At 39.6% G+C, this 15,894-nt stretch overlaps 1 protein-coding gene across 3 annotated transcripts in view; it reads left to right on the top strand.

The window, feature by feature from the left end:
* Positions 1–15,894, top strand: part of LOC137941440 (fumarylacetoacetase) — a 43,096-nt gene that overhangs the window by 13,445 nt on the left and 13,757 nt on the right. For all 3 annotated transcript variants that reach the window (XM_068786868.1, XM_068786851.1, XM_068786861.1), the window contains exons 7-10: positions 10,908–11,007; positions 11,090–11,149; positions 11,319–11,389; positions 11,672–11,734. In XM_068786868.1, the coding sequence (XP_068642969.1) occupies positions 10,908–11,007; positions 11,090–11,149; positions 11,319–11,389; positions 11,672–11,734 (294 nt within the window). The remainder of the gene's footprint in view (positions 1–10,907; positions 11,008–11,089; positions 11,150–11,318; positions 11,390–11,671; positions 11,735–15,894) is intronic.

Here is a 15,894-nt window from a genome sequence, read left to right on the forward strand (position 1 = left end):
TGGTTATTTTGATCTCGGAAAGATGCTTGCTTGTTGATCTTTCTCGTCCAATCTAGTAGAAGAATGATTATTACATCTCATACAAGATCTATTATGCTTTAGAGTGTTCTTATCTTTCGGTTTGCTCTCTCTCATGGAATATCGATTAAGCAGCAGTTTCTTTGCACATAACTTCAAATTCTTTGCACGAAAACTATGGTTGGACCGAGCTCTATCATCCTTGATGTATTATCAGATTGATTATCATGATTTGAAGCTTGTTATGGTACCTACTCTGTTGTCATTTTGGTATTCTTGAAGGCTTTGCGTGCTGTTTTTTCTTTTGCTCTTAAGAGCTCGTGAATGGCTGAAAGTTGATTACCGAGAGGAGAATTTTTTTTTGGGAAAAAAGTTGTTGGAGTTAGCAACAAATCCAATCTCCTATATCAAGTTATCTCCTGGACTCTCTTACCTTAATTATTCAAGAAGGAAAGGGAAGTCAAAGTGGTGATTTGGCATGCAAAGTTGGCGATTTTATTTACAAGGAAAATTTCCTTTTTAAAGAGATTCTGTTTTGATTTAAGATCTCTTTCAAATTTGATTTGATCTAAGATTGTTTCCTAATTAAGATTGGAAATCTTCTCTAAAGGGCATGACCGGGGCATGAGTATTATTCTCTACCCGTTTAAGTGCTTGATTAAAACAGGATAGTGAATGCATTGGGAATCCCTCATGTGTGAGAAAGGTATGAGATCTACCTTATATGGGACAACACATGGATTTTTCATTGCTGCATGGTTGATGTTGAATGATAATTGAGCTTGGGTTAATCTTTCTCTAGAGTTGCCTTATACTTTTTTGCCTTGGTTTGCTCATTGGCTTGGATTGGTTTGTTTGACACATTGCATATAAATGATTTGATTACTTGTTGATTAATGGCTGAAGATTACATGGAAAGTAAAAGTGATCATCTTAAGGTTAGCACTATTCTCCTGAGAGGGTTATCTAATTAGCTAAGCTAGTTACAATCGGTTAAGAGGTTTCTCATTACTCGAGACTTCTTAGGACATCTAACCAAACTGGCTCCATCTGTTGATGAGGAGAACAACTTTTATATTAAATGGCTGAAGAATGATACACTATTTTTGTTATGAATGGTGCGTATATTGATAAAAAAAAGGAGAAGAAAAATTACAAACCTAGGTCCAAGGCTTGGCTCCACAACAAAGTGTTGGAGAGAAATGCCCGCCTTGGCTTGGGTGTTTGCCAGGTGATTAGCAGAGCGGAGAATGTGATTCCATTTGCAACTTAAATGTGAAAATAAATTACATATTTCATTGAACATATGCCAATGACGCCATGGGGTCTGATGGAGTGTGCACACCAAATGATAACCACTTTTGAATCGCCTTTAATACAAAGAGGACTAGAGAGGTGGCTAGAGAAAATTTTCAGCCCGTGCAACAGTCCCGAGAGTTCTGCTTTGGTAGAATTGGAGTTGCCAAGGGGGCTTGCATAAGAGAAGAGGAGGTCACCAGTTGCATCGTGGATAACACCACCGAACCTTGCTGGTCCCGGGCAACCGAGAGCACTTCCATCAAAGTTGAGCTTTATATGAACGGGGGGAGGGAGGGCCCATATAGCCATGGTTAGGGGGGGGGGGGGGGAGGGCAGAGATAGACCAGCGATTGTCTGCCAGTTTCCCCTGAAGTTTGAATCATTGAAGTTTCTGAATTCTTTTTTATTTAGGAGCCAAACAGATACTTGGCTGGTGATTTGCTCAGTTAGAACCTCAAAAGGAGAGGTTTTGAATTTGAATTTCCTCCTGTTACGTTCTTTCCAGAGTGCCCAAATGATATGACCAATACATCATGATATAATCATTTTACCTGTCTTTGGGAATTTGGAGTCAATGAGTGAGAGGACAGTGTCTGCTAAGTTTCCCGAGGCACAGTATTGGAGGCTAATTTTATTTAGAAGGGATATCCAGGCCAGATGGGCAAACTGGCATGATACGATAATGTAGGTTGCCGTTTCTGGGGCATTTTTACAGAAGGGGCAGAGAGGGTCCAAGATATGGGTGCCCCAACGGATTAAGGAATCAGAAGTTAAGATTTTGTTCCTGCATGTAGTCCAGATGAAGAATTTGGCATGTGGCGGGGCAAGAAGGTCCTAGGCATAGGCTATAGGGTGTTTGAGGTGTACTATGGAGTAGTTCCTTAGGTATTTGTATGCAAAGGATGTGGAGAAAGATCCTTTTGGACATGGAGTCCAGATTAAAGTGTCACCTAAGTTATTTGGCTTTCTGGCTGGGAGGCTGTGAAGGAGTTCGGAGGCAAGAAGAGCTTTAGGATCTAAGAGGCCCCTTCTAAGGTTTAAGTTCCAGTCCCCATTATCTGACCAGATGTCAGAGATAAAGACCTCCGAGTTATCTGAGAGGCCAGAGATTTCTTGGAATCTATTTTTGAGGGGGGATTGGCCAGACCACCAATCATTTCAGAATTTTGTTGAAGCTCCATTTCCAATGTAACATTTTACTGCCATTTTGAATTTGGGGAGAAGTCTAACGATTTTTTTCTAGGCAGGTGAGAGTGAGTAAACTCGCCACCCCTCTGTCCACCAGCCAGAGTGGAAACGTGCTTTTTCCGCAATGAAGGCTCTCCAGATTAAAGCAGGTTGTATATTGAATTTCCAGATCCATTTGAGGAGAAGAGTAAAACTTGTGGTGGTGATATTTTGGATACCCAGCCCACCTGTGGCTTTTGGTTTGCACACTTCCTCCCATTTAACCAGATGGTATTTTTTTTCCCCGTTTTGGCCACCCCAAAGGAATCGTCTCTTTAGAATCTCAATTCTGTTTCTGACTGAAGCTGGACAGTGGAACATAGATAAAAAATAGTTTGGAATTCCCTGCAGACAGGATTTGATTAGAACTAGTTTGCTTGCTTTTGAAAGGAGTTTTCCCCGCCAGGAGGCAAGCCGCCCTTCCAAGCGCTCGATGACAGGGTGCCATGCCAAGAAGCCTTAGAAGGGAGATAGGTGGTCAAGGGGAGTTCCAGATATGATCCAACAAATGTTTCAATGTTGCAACCAAGATAGCTTGCCATCGAACTAAATAAACCAGGCTCAATGTTGTAACCCAAGATAGATGATTTCCCCCAGCTGATTTTTTGCCCAGATGACATTTCAAATAAACTAAGCAGGTCACTTAAATTGTGAATTTGACTAAGGGAACCATCACAGAAATGAATTGTGTCATCTGCATATTGAAGGAGGCTAACATCAAGGGTAGGGTCTGGGAAAATCGGTTTTAGCCATCCTGTCGTTTTAGCTAGATGGACCATGGCAGCCAAATGCTCACCAATGAGAGTGAACAGAAAGGGGGATAGAGGATCCCCCCTGCCTAATTCCCCTAAAACCCTTAAAATATCCACAAGGTTTGCAATTTAATAGGACAAAGTAGGAGGCATTAGAAATACAACTTCTCATTCAGAATCTCCAACGGGTGGGAAAGCCCATCTTGCCAAGGATGTGGTCAACCAACTTCCAGTTGACCTTGTCAAAAGCCTTTTCGAAATCAAGCATAATTACCACTCGTGGATTGTTCAATTTTTTGAAAGAATGAAAGATTTCATGTGCTGCCATAGACGAGTCCAGGATGTTTCGGCCAGCAATAAAAGCACTTTGACAAAGACTGATAACACTGGGGAGAGCAGACTTAAAGCGCTTGGCCAGAATACGGGCTAGGATTTTGTAGGAGCTTGTGGTGAGACTAATGGGTCTATAAATCTTGGGCCAGAGTAGAGATGGATTTTTTCGGGACAAGAGCAATGAATGAGGCACCAATGGATTTGTAGGTGATACCTACTTAATGAAAGTTATTGACAAAATCTTGCACATTGCTTTTGATAATGTCCCAAGACTGACGGTAAAATTCTCCATTGAAGCCATCTGGGCCAGGGGCCCTATCCCTTGAGTTTATTAGTTGAGAAAAAGGCTTCCTAAGGTGGCTAGTCATTTTGGGATGGACCTTGGACCCAATTTAACATGGTATTAGAGCAGGTACTCATATGTGGGCCTGCACCTAAATTATTTACTTGTAGAGTCACAAAAAATGACCTACACCTAAACTATCTACTTGTAGAGCCACAAAAGAGGGCTTACACCTAAACTGCCTACTCCTAAATTATCCACTTGTAGAACTACAAAAAGAGGGTCCACACGTGAGGAGTGTTAAGGAATAGTCCCATATAGATTAATGAGTACAAATATTTTGAGTTTATTAGTTGAGAAAGATGCTTCCTAAGGTGGCTAGTCATTTTGGGATGGACCTTGGACCCAATTTAACACTTAGACTCAGAGGAGTCTAGAAGCCTCTCATCATCTGAAACGGCTTAGAGATATGCCCTCCATGGGCAGTTGCAAACCTTCGCCCACATGGATCTTGTGCACTGGAAGCAGCATGCTTGCTTCAAGTGGCTCTCAAAAGGGGATGCAAATACCAAATTTGTCCATGCTGTCGCTTCAGCTCGGAGAAGAGCCAACCACATTACTTCACTCAGTGTTAATGGTGAGACCACCTCAGAATGATCTCTAATCTCTGACTCATTGGTGAGTTTTTTTTGCAAATCTGTACTCTGAATGCCAGGTAGTTTGCCCCTTTTTTCATAGGGTCAATATTTAGGCTATTCCTTCTGCGGTAGCCAGCCTCATTGAGCTCCCCTTCTCTAGTCGTGAAATTAAGAAAGCTGTTTTGGGCCTCCCTCTGGATCGTGCTTTGGGCCCGGATGGTTTTAGTGACATTTCTATTGCCACTACTAGCCCCTCATTAGTAAAGACATTTCCCACATGGTCCACTCCTTCTATCATCGTGGCATCACATACAGGAGTATCAAAGCTTCCTTCATTGCCCTTATCCCTAAAAAACAGGGGGCAAAGCTCCCTTCAGATTTCCGGCCTATTAGTCTCACTACCTGTACATACAAGGTGATAGCTCGTCTCCTCGCTAACCATCTTCGTGCGGTTCTTCCGGTGGCTATTCATCAAGGTCAGAGTGCCTTCCTCAAAGGAAGGAATATTTTGGATTGGGCTATGGCGTGTCACGAGCTCATCCACCACTTCAAGGCGTTTATGCTTCGCAGATTCATTCCCAAGTTAGACTTTGAGAAAGTTTTTTACAGAGATAATTGGAAGCTTCTAGACACTCTCTTGGGGAAGATGGGATTTAGTGAAAAGTGGCGGATCCGGATTCAAAGTTGTATTTCCTCTGCTAGTAACTCAGTTCTTCTTAACGGGACTGTATGCAACTATTTTAGGGGATCTCGGGGAATCAGATAGGGAGACCCCTTATCCCCTTTGCTCTTTAATGTGGTGGCAGAATACCTCTCTTCCTTGATTTACTCGGCCAAGGATTTGTGATGGCTTCTCCCACGATTGATTGTGCGGTCTTCGATATTCCTATCCTCTAGTTTGTAGATGACACCATTTGCTTTGGTGTAGGCACCGTGGATCAGATTAAAAAGTTGTGTACAGTCTTGGGCTTATTGAGTTGGCTTCTGGGCAGAATATCAATTGGAAGAAAACCACCCTTCTTGGTTATCACATTGATGCCACAATGCTCCGTGGTATGGCAGATTACTTGGGGTGTGCATTGTTAAGTTGTGGAGCCTACTCAACGCCCTACGCTGAGTCAGTACGTGGATTACGGTTGCCATAGTTTCCTTTTTATATTTGGGGCGCCGCTATTAGGGTTTTAATCATCCGAGGAGCATCGGTTGCGGTCGAGAGAGGTTAGAGAAAATCAAGACCTATTAGTGTGTGCGATATCTTTTGTAAACTATTTCATCTTCATAGTGGATTACTGTAGTGGCGGAAGACAAGATGTAGACTCACCTTGAGGCGAACTTGTATAAATCTTGTTGTGTTTTTCGTGCTTGCTTTTTTCCTTATGCTATTATTATTATTGCTCTCGTTAGTTTGGAATTAGGGCGTCTAATTCCTAACAAGTGGTATCAGAGCTTTGGTTCGTGATTGAGAGCAATAACTGGCGGAGAAGGATCGACACTTGGAATCAACAAGTTCGATAGTATGAATTTTACGTTCTGGAGGATGTAGATCAAAGATTATCTGTACAGTAAAAAGTTGCACACACCACTTCTGGATATGAAACCAGAAGGTATGTAAGATAATGAGTGGAATCTCCTCGATAGATAGTGTTGGGAGTAGTCCGGTTAACACTGTTGAAGAACGTTGCTCACAACGTGGTGTCAGAGAAACCACAACGGAGATGATGAAGATTCTATCCGACATGTATGAGAAACCTTTCGCAAATAATAAGGTACATCTCATGAAAAAACACTTCAATTTAAAGATGACATAAAATATATAAGTGACATCACATTTGAATGAGTTTAACACTATTGTCAATCAATTGACCTCTGTTCAAATTAAATTTGAGGATGAGGTTCGTGTTTTAATTCTTTTGTCGTTTTGCCAAATTGTTGGGAGCTTATGAGGGCTGCGGTGAACAACTCTATAGACAATGGGAAGTTGATATTTAATGATGTTTGGAATACTATTCTTTCGGAGGAAGTTCATAGAAAGGACTCGGGAGAATCGTTGAAATATAATTCTGCCCCAAGTGTCGATACTACGGGCATGAACTTCGAGAGGAATTCCAACAAGGGCAACGGTAGAGAAGTCAAGGAATGGTAGAAGCAAGTCCAAATTCGGAAGGAACGTGGAATGCTGGAATTGTTGCAAGTCTGATCACATAAAGTAGAACTGCAAAGAACCGAAGAAGGATGAAAAGAAAAGTAATGCTGCAAATGTGGTGACTGAAGAGGTACAAGATGCTTTACTCTTGTCGATCGATAGCCCTATTGACTTTTGGGTGTTAGATTCAAGAGCTTCTTTTCAAACCACTTCTTTTCACACCATTGTGCCCCGGCATCGATTGTCTCCTCTATGCGGCATTGGTCACCTCCAGCACTCCTCTGACAAAGGGCCAATGTATCTCGGATTGGTTCACTTGCCAACTACGTCTTGACTACTCCCCTCTGGCATCTTATCTATTCCTGGGTGAGTGGATTGTTTCTTTCTGCTCAATTGGTGATTGCTCAATGGCATACCGACTCCCTGCTTCAGCCACTATCACTTTTGTCCGGGACTAGAACCCTTCCCTGCAGCAATGGGGCCTCAGTCAATGGGTTTACGGGCCTCTCATCTGAGCTTTGGGAAGAAAGCATCTTTGGCCTCATTGCCAGCCACTTCGGTACCTTAATCAAGCCGGACAGAAGCACCGCTGAACGCCGGCGATTCGATCGTGCCCGACTCTTCATCTATTTGATTTGTGTCCACTCCGTGACGACCTTCCTCCGGCTAGATGCCATCCAATCACCCCTTTGGCTCGGTATCACATTTGGAAATCTTGTGGGAGACTGTCTCTCTCATTGGTGGCAGCAGTAGCGACACGTCCCCAGGCCGGCCTGCCACTATGATTGATAGCATGAGCCTCAATTTCTGCATCCTCCCTGACTTGAGCACCATGTGTCGTTTCTCATATGGCAATCATCTCCCTAGCCTTGATAAGCTTCTGTTAGCTGCCTATGTTGTTTACATTCCATGGTGCCTTTGGACTTAAAAGGAATTCCAGACGGTTTAATCTTGCCTCACGCTCTGCCACTGAGGTTATCTGTACTGCTACGGGCCTTATCTTTACTTGGATTCGCACTCGAAAAGAATTTGGCTATCTATCATGTACCCCTTCCTACACCCACTTGAAGTTTATTGCTCAGATGTCCATTCCCTCAACGCCCCACTAAATTGATATTTGGAAGACCCCCTCTCCCCCACTGGATATTACAAGCTCAACTTTGACGGTAGTGCTTTTGGGAACCCAGGTTTGGCAGCTTTTGGGGGGTATTTTTGATCCTGGTGGAACAACTATTATGTCATACCCTGGTCCTCTCGGCATTGCGGACTCGACCATTGCTGAGCTCTCTGGCTCCTCCACGGGCTTCACATCTACCGGGATCGCTTCAGAGCTCCACTTATCGTGGAGGGGGTGACTCCAAAGTCGTCGTTGGCTGGTGTTCCACCGCCTCCTTCCCCCCGTCGTCACTGACAACTTTTTCTTGATATTATGGACATTGTTTCCACTACCTCTTGTACTTGGTCCCATGTTCTTAGATCAGCCAATTCGGCTGCTGATTTATGTGCCAAATTGGTTCCCTCCCTGTAATTCTTGTTGTTAGGGGAGAGCTCCCTTGATGTATTCTTTTAGTTTCCTTCATAATAAAATTATCATCATTTCAAAAAAATAAAAATTTCTCAGATGTTATCATAAATCAAATCCAGAATTCTCTCTGGATGGAGGGTTAAAGTTCTCCTGCATCCGCCATATTAGTGACATAGAAGCACATAATGACCAATTAATTCTTTCAGAAACAGGGATGGGTAACATCCCAAGAAATCTCAATATAAACCCAATTAGGGCAATCAAATCATAGAGAAGCCCTCAATGATCAATAAAAACCAGTAACTCTAGGGTTATGGCAGAGAATAAGAGGAAAAACTTGAACTTTTACAAACCAGTAACCGAAGAACTTGCAGAATTCCTCATCTATGAAGTCGTCTCCTTCAAATCTGATGAAAAACCTGTAGTAAGATGCTCCCAGCAGTGATCTACTGCTTTAATACCATGAAAAAAGTAAGGTTTTTGGTAGAGGAAGAGAGAGGAAGAGAAGAGAGAGATTGGGAGAAGAGCCAAAAGGAGGCTCGTTGGGGGTCGTGCATGACCCCCAGCTCTATTTAATAATAGGTTTAGGACAAAATTACAAATTGCCCCTATGCACTCAATAATGCTTGTTCTCCTTATATCTCCCTATGTATCCTATGTTCATGAAAATTTAACAACTAACATAATTCCACACATACAACAAGATTACATATAGAAATAAAACTACGGAAGTGGTAAATAACCAAAATGCCCCTGAACATATTTTCTAATAGATACCTTATTGATCGAGGTTAGCTGCATCTTGACCTTTATGATGCCGGTCAGAAGCCTTGTGTTAGGAGAAGGTAGATAAAAGAGAACTTCATATTTGATTGATTGATTTATTCAAAGGGCTCAAAGAGCTTATAATATATTGACTGACTGACTCAGCAACTACTACTTTCAACTTTGATTGAGACTAATAGTTTGGATGCCCATTGACATTTGTACTAAGCTATCTTCTACATACACTGAACTTAAACACTCTATCTCCTTATTCGTATGTGGTTTTACTCGGTGAGAAATCTTCTCCTTGATCCTTTCAACTTATCTCTTCTACTATAAATTGAACTCTTGCTGAAATGGAAATTCTATTCAAATCTAGACTTGATCTGACTGGCCTTACGCTGGGTCAAGCCTGCCCTATCCTTCCAGCCATCCTCCACAGCCCACTCAAGTTCTGTGGGGCTGAGAAATGGGGTTTGTAACAAAATCCCATAGTTGATTTCTTCAAAAAAAAAAAAAGTTAGGAAAGGGTTTTGACTACTAACTTAGATGGTAAATACTAGTAATAGACTTTGGCTGGCATTTAACTCAAAGGGAGCATGAGATATATTTTGCATGACGCCTTTGTGCTCCACCAAAAGTAAAATTCTTCATGTGGAGCGCTTGCCAAAGTAAGATCCTCACAGTAGATGTGCTTAGACGGAGAGGCCACCCTTCTATTGATTCCCTTTGTCCTTTCTGCAATACAGAAGATGAAACCACCAGCCATATCTTGCTCCAATGTTTTTTCTTGTGGATAGTGTGGAATTCCATCCATTGTAAGGTAGGGCTGCAATTCTGTATGTTAGTGGATCTGATTTCCTTCAGCAAATCGCTCGCTGGTATTCCCCTTCCAGGTTTGGGAAAGCTGATGCTCTCTACCTTGAGTGGTTTTATTTCGTGGGCACTCTGGAATGAACGCAACCGCATGCATTTTGATGCTAAATGTAAATCCGCAATGAGATTTGCGGATCTTGTGTCGGGCCAAATCTCCGCTTGGTTTCTTACTAAGAAGGCCTTCTCCTCCTTTGTGGGTTCATCTATTTGAGATAATTGGAGCAGCTTGGCAAGGATGTGGATTGGCGCCAAGGTTCTGGTCATGCAGGCATGGATCCCTCCGGAGCCTGGTTTCTTCAAGTTGAATTTTGATGGTTTTTCTTTCAGTAATCCCGGGATTACTGGCTTTGAGCGAGTTATCTCAGATTCCTCCGGTAATCAGTGTCTCTCACATGCAGGCCCACTAGGTATTTCTGACTCAACGTGGTTATTGGATGGTGCGATTGTGCATCCACAACCCAACACCCCCCCCCATATTGACTCTCAATTTTCTTGTATTTGGTCTCACATTCCGAGATCCACTAATTTGGCAGTTGATGTGCTTACCAAGCAGGGAACATCCTTCCAATCTCTTGTTGTTAGGGTTTTGCTCCTTTGAGTATTGTTCTCTCTCTGCTAATATATACATCATTTTCAAAAAAACAGTAAATACTAGTAATAGACTTATTATCTTAAAGACTTTCATGAAATTGACTACTATTTACCAACCAAAAGCTTTCCTAAATTAAACTTTTTCTAATGGGGATTGTTGACAAGGTAGGAAACTATTAAAAGTAGAAATATGCTGACTGTTCCTAGATAGAAGTATTAGTGATTACTTTCCAAAAAAAGCAAGCTGTAGTCTTTCAATCTTCTTCTTTCCTTTATATAGTTTTAATTGTTTTGGATGACTTTCTCCGTCTTCATATTCTTTAGCTTTTCTTTTAGAACTGAGCCATTTATTACATCACTATATTACATGTTTGTGAGTTTTCTATTCCCTTGTTTTCTCCCAACCAATTCACATTGACTTGACCTGCTGGTCATCCTTCTCCTTGATGAGCCACAGGCTGCTGTAGTTGGTCCAGGAAATGAACTAGGCAAGCCCATTGATGTCAAAAATGCAGCAGATCATATTTTTGGGCTTGTGTTGATGAATGACTGGAGTGGTCAGTTATGCTTTAGTCCTTTCATTTTAGTTGATGATCACTGTTGTGGCAATTGCATTAAACTATACTAGTTCTTGGCCAGCAAGAGATATCCAAGCATGGGAATATGTGCCTCTTGGACCCTTCTTAGGAAAAAGTTTTGGTGAGAAGTTACTTCTTTCCCTTTGTCTTACTTTTTTTATTTCTATAAACTTTCTTCAATTAAATTTTTTGTTGAGGTACCAAGGCTGTAGGGTCCTTTAATACCCTTATCTTTTAAACTTTTAGCATTGAAGAAGCCTTTCTTAAGATTGCATCTTGAATGCTTGCAGGTACGACCATATCCCCTTGGGTTGTGACTCTGGAAGCTCTAGAACCATTTGCTTGTGATGCTCCTAAGCAGGTGAGGGAAATGCATTTTTATTTCTGGAGTGCTTGTTGTCTTCTGACCAGCGCAACATGTACAAAAAAATATCCAGAATAGGTTCTGCATCCGCTATCGGTGGATTTCTAGTCTTCTGGTTTTCTTGCATCTGCTATCAGTGGATTTCTAGTCTCTTCTTTTAGTCTCTCCAACCCCCCCAGATAACCTTGTTAATTGAAATTTCCATTCAGAATTCCATCTTTGTTTGATTTTATAAATTGAGGGATATTCCAAATCCAACTGACAGGTTCTAAAGTGCAGGATCCTCATCCATTACCATACCTAGCAGACAAGCAGCCAAAGAACTATGACATCCCTCTCGAAGTATGTACATTATCTGCTTCTTTGATATTTGCGGTGTTTGGTTAGTTCTCATTTGTTAACATGTCATTATTATTTTAGTTGAATTAATTGCTGCAGTTATTTTAACTTAAAAGTCATGGTATTCTATGTAGAAATGGTAGAGTCTAGCAAATTGTTAAGTGATCTACAGACATCAGTTACACCAGAATGTGTCTCCAAATTTGTGACGCATTTCAGTGGAGAATGCATTCATAAACTTCCACCTTTAGAGGCTGAATTTCAGCCAATCTTAGGAGTTTGTAACTTATGGTGGTTCACAGTTTCATAGACCTGTACAATGGGCCCTGTGACAAATCAACATCATTATCACAGGCTTTTTTTATACTGGGCTGAGCCCTTTTTGTCCATTCAGACTAGCTGTTGCTAAATTCGTTGTTATCCTTTATTGTCCTTCCTGACAACTTCAATTAATGTCAAAGGGGAAACATTAATCAGAATAACTATGACCAATGCTGATTTTCTTAGCTTCTTCATCTTAATTGTGGATTTTAGCTTGCTAGTTTCTGCATTTGAGAGACAATGAAGGAAGAGAAAAACAAAGTAGAAAGAGAGCAGGAGAGGAAGAGAAAGAAAACATTGTATCTTTCCTCTCCTTAGTTTGTTTATGTAAAATATGAATAATAAGAAGAAATAGTAGAAGAAAGAAAGAGGAAATATAGAAGAGAAGAAGTTGGAAGGAGGGCTGCATTGAAAGAGCAACAGCCAATGCGTCTGTGATTGACCCTAATTCTTCTTACAACCTCACTTAAGTTAAAAGATTACAAAATGACATATATGTCCTTCTACAAACTCTTATAACTCCTTATTACACATTAGAATGAAACAAAAATTTAACCAAATAGTTCTAACATGCAGAGAAGCTAACAACTACCCCAAGAGGGACATCCAACCATGGAAAGTGATTAAAATGCCCTTTTTACATATATTTTAACAGCCCCTCTTAGAGCATATATATCAAAGAGCCTCAACTTGTTACAGAAATTCTCAAACCCTTTCTTTCCCAGAGCTTTTGTAGATGAATGAGCTTGATATAGGGAGTGACTACAGTTCCACTCATCACAGCATCACACACAAAACGCTAGTCAATTTCTACATGTTTAATTTGTTCATAAACATTGGGTTACTTGCAATGAATATTATGGCCTGGCTATCACAAAACATCTTAATAGTTTCTATTATAGGAAAACCCAACTCTTGTATCATTGATTTCACCCACAAAAGTTCACTATGTATCTTCCAACTAGAGCGAGCTACGACATTTTGTTTCTTAGTTTTCCAACTAACTATATTTCCATCAACAAAAACATAGTATCCAAATGTAGATTCTCTATCCAACTTAGACCCGTATAATTGGCATCAAAATATCCACTAATTTTGCGACAAGTCAGGTTTTATACCTCTCTATAAAACCATCAGCCTTGTGTTTTACTGTGTAAACCCAACAACACCCAACTATAGTAGCATTTGGTGGTGGCTCATAAAAAGTCCATGTTCCCTTATCAATGAAAGCTTCTACCTTTTTATCCATGGCTTGTTTCCAAGGAAGAGAAGACAAGGCTTCTTGTAGGGAAGAAGGAAGAAAACATGAAGACAAAAATAATGCAAATTTTTTTAAAAACTAGACAATGAATCCAAACAAAAAAATTTGGAAATAGGACATCTAGTTCCACATTGAGTATAAGTGCGACGGCCTTTTTGAAGGGAAACAAGTTGATTTAAATCATTTACCTCAAGAACAACAACAAATGAGAAGGCACAAGTACGGGTGGAGGAGAGTGTCTCGGTATGATATCCTTGGAAGGTACCCTTCATCTATAGACCTGTAATGGCTTTGGTGTTGGCAGATACATTCACCACAGGTCGAGGGATACAACCATCTACTTCGTGTGAAGAAGAGGTATTGTATTCAGCAGATTGTGAAAAATATGGGATATCTTTAGAAAAGGTAACGTTTGTAGACACAAAGAGCATTTATATCCTTCTTGAGTTCGGGAATAACCCAAAAAGACATATTTGATTGATCAAAGAGATAGTTTATTAGAAGATTCACCAAACACATAGACATAACACACCGATCCAAACACTAGTTGGCCTAGAATTTGTATAGAAATCTTACCAATAAGCACATATGAAGGCATACTATCAATAAAACAACAAGCAATGAGAACGACATCCCCCTAGTAGGATTTAGGAACCTTCATTTGAAAGAGCATTGTACTCACAACAACAAGTGATGATTTTTGCTTCTACAACTCTATTTTGTTGTGGAGCATAGACACATGAACACTAATGCAAAATGCTATTGGTTAAAAATTTATCAAATTCATTTTAAAAAAAATTATCAAAATTTTATTCATGAATTCAAGTCCATAAAAAATGATTCTTTATTTCACTATAAACTTCAAGAATACATAAAAAAAGTTTGATTTCCTCCATAGATGATACATCCATGTAGGCCAACTAAAGTCATCAATAAATAAAACAAAAAACTGGTAACAAAAGACACTAGGTATCCCACAGGGTCCCCATACATTTGAATGAACAATATCAAATAAACATGTAAATATGAAGTATAACGAGAAATTGAGAGAGAAAGAGAGAAAAGAGAAGAGGATTTTTGGAAGAAGCTGCATTGAAAGCAGTCTTTATTGGGTCTGAAATCAGGCCCTAATTTCTCTTATAAACTCACTTAAGTTAACAGCTTACAAAAGGCTGTATGTTCCCCTCTACACATGCACTCTTATTTCTCCCTTATAACATATCAGAATGACATGAAAATTTAACCACATAATGCTAATATAATAACTAGCTAATAGCTACACTTTTTTTTTGTTTTATTTAAATGTTGATAATTTTATTTCAAAGAGAAAGAGTTTACATCAAGGGAGGCCTCCCCTAACAACAAGAGATTGAAGGGGGGCCCAATTTAGCATACAAATCAGTAGCTGAATTGGCTGATCTAAGTACATAAGACAAGGGGGGGTTAGTCAACAAAATGAAAATTTGATCTTCATCTTCATCTTCATCTTCATCTTATGTATCTACATGATTTTCATCTTCGAAATGGGTGTTAGTCAAGACAACTTCATCTTCGAAATCTTTGAAATAGGGTGTTAGTCAAGACAACTTCATCTTCATCTTCATCTTATAGAAATTTTAAATTATTGATTTTAATAATTATAAAAATGAACTAATTAAACCAAAGTGTCTGAGTTAACAATATTTTAATTACCACTATTAAATCATTAATACAATAGAGTGAATAAAAAAAATTCTGATTAATGAATAAAAAATATTATATTAATAACATAAGATAGATTTGTATTGTATTAATTAATAATATATTTTGACATAATTAATGATGATATATTAATCAAATGCATACTTTAATTATATTTTATTTACCAGAGACTTAAATATGAAGTTTAATATAATAATAAAATAAAATAAAATAATAAATAAATACATATACAACTTTTAAAATAACCTAAAAAAAATTATTCAAATAACGAGTTCGTGCCTTTAATATTACAATCAACGAGTTACAAGTTTAGTACATATAAATTACGCATGTTCAAAAGTAATAAGAGTAAACCATCATTTATCGTTCCACATGGATGTCGATATGGCATCTCGAAATTGTGCGGCTCTTGTGGATTCTAATGCACTCTGCCTCCGAATGCTTGTTACTTGGCTACCCACATCCTCAAGATCATCGCAATCGTCACTGTCTGTATCATCCATTGCACCTAATTGGACCGCATCACCTCCTCCACCGAGCTCGCCACCCGAATCATCATCTTCATCTTCAAATATATCATCATAATCTTCTGCACGTATATAATTGTGCAATATGCAACAAGCATGTACAATTTTCACCTGGATCTTAAAAGAAAATGGAGGAGTGCCTTTTAATATTTGAAATCGAGCTTTTAAAGCACCAAAAGTTCGCTCAATAATATTCCGTAAAGATGAATGTCTTCGGTTGAATAATTCTTTTTCATTTCTAGGAATATTATCTCCAAATTCTTGTAGATGATATTGGGTTCCTCGATATGGAGCCAAAAATCCCGGAAGATTTGCATAACCAGCATCAACTAGATAATATTTTTCTATAATAA

The sequence above is a fragment of the Aristolochia californica genome, unplaced genomic scaffold (genome assembly GCF_029961685.1).
Source record: "Aristolochia californica isolate CCGP_79_NKW_82.1479 unplaced genomic scaffold, dmAriCali1.0.hap1 SCAF_10, whole genome shotgun sequence".
NCBI classification, from domain to species: Eukaryota; Viridiplantae; Streptophyta; class Magnoliopsida; order Piperales; family Aristolochiaceae; genus Aristolochia; species Aristolochia californica.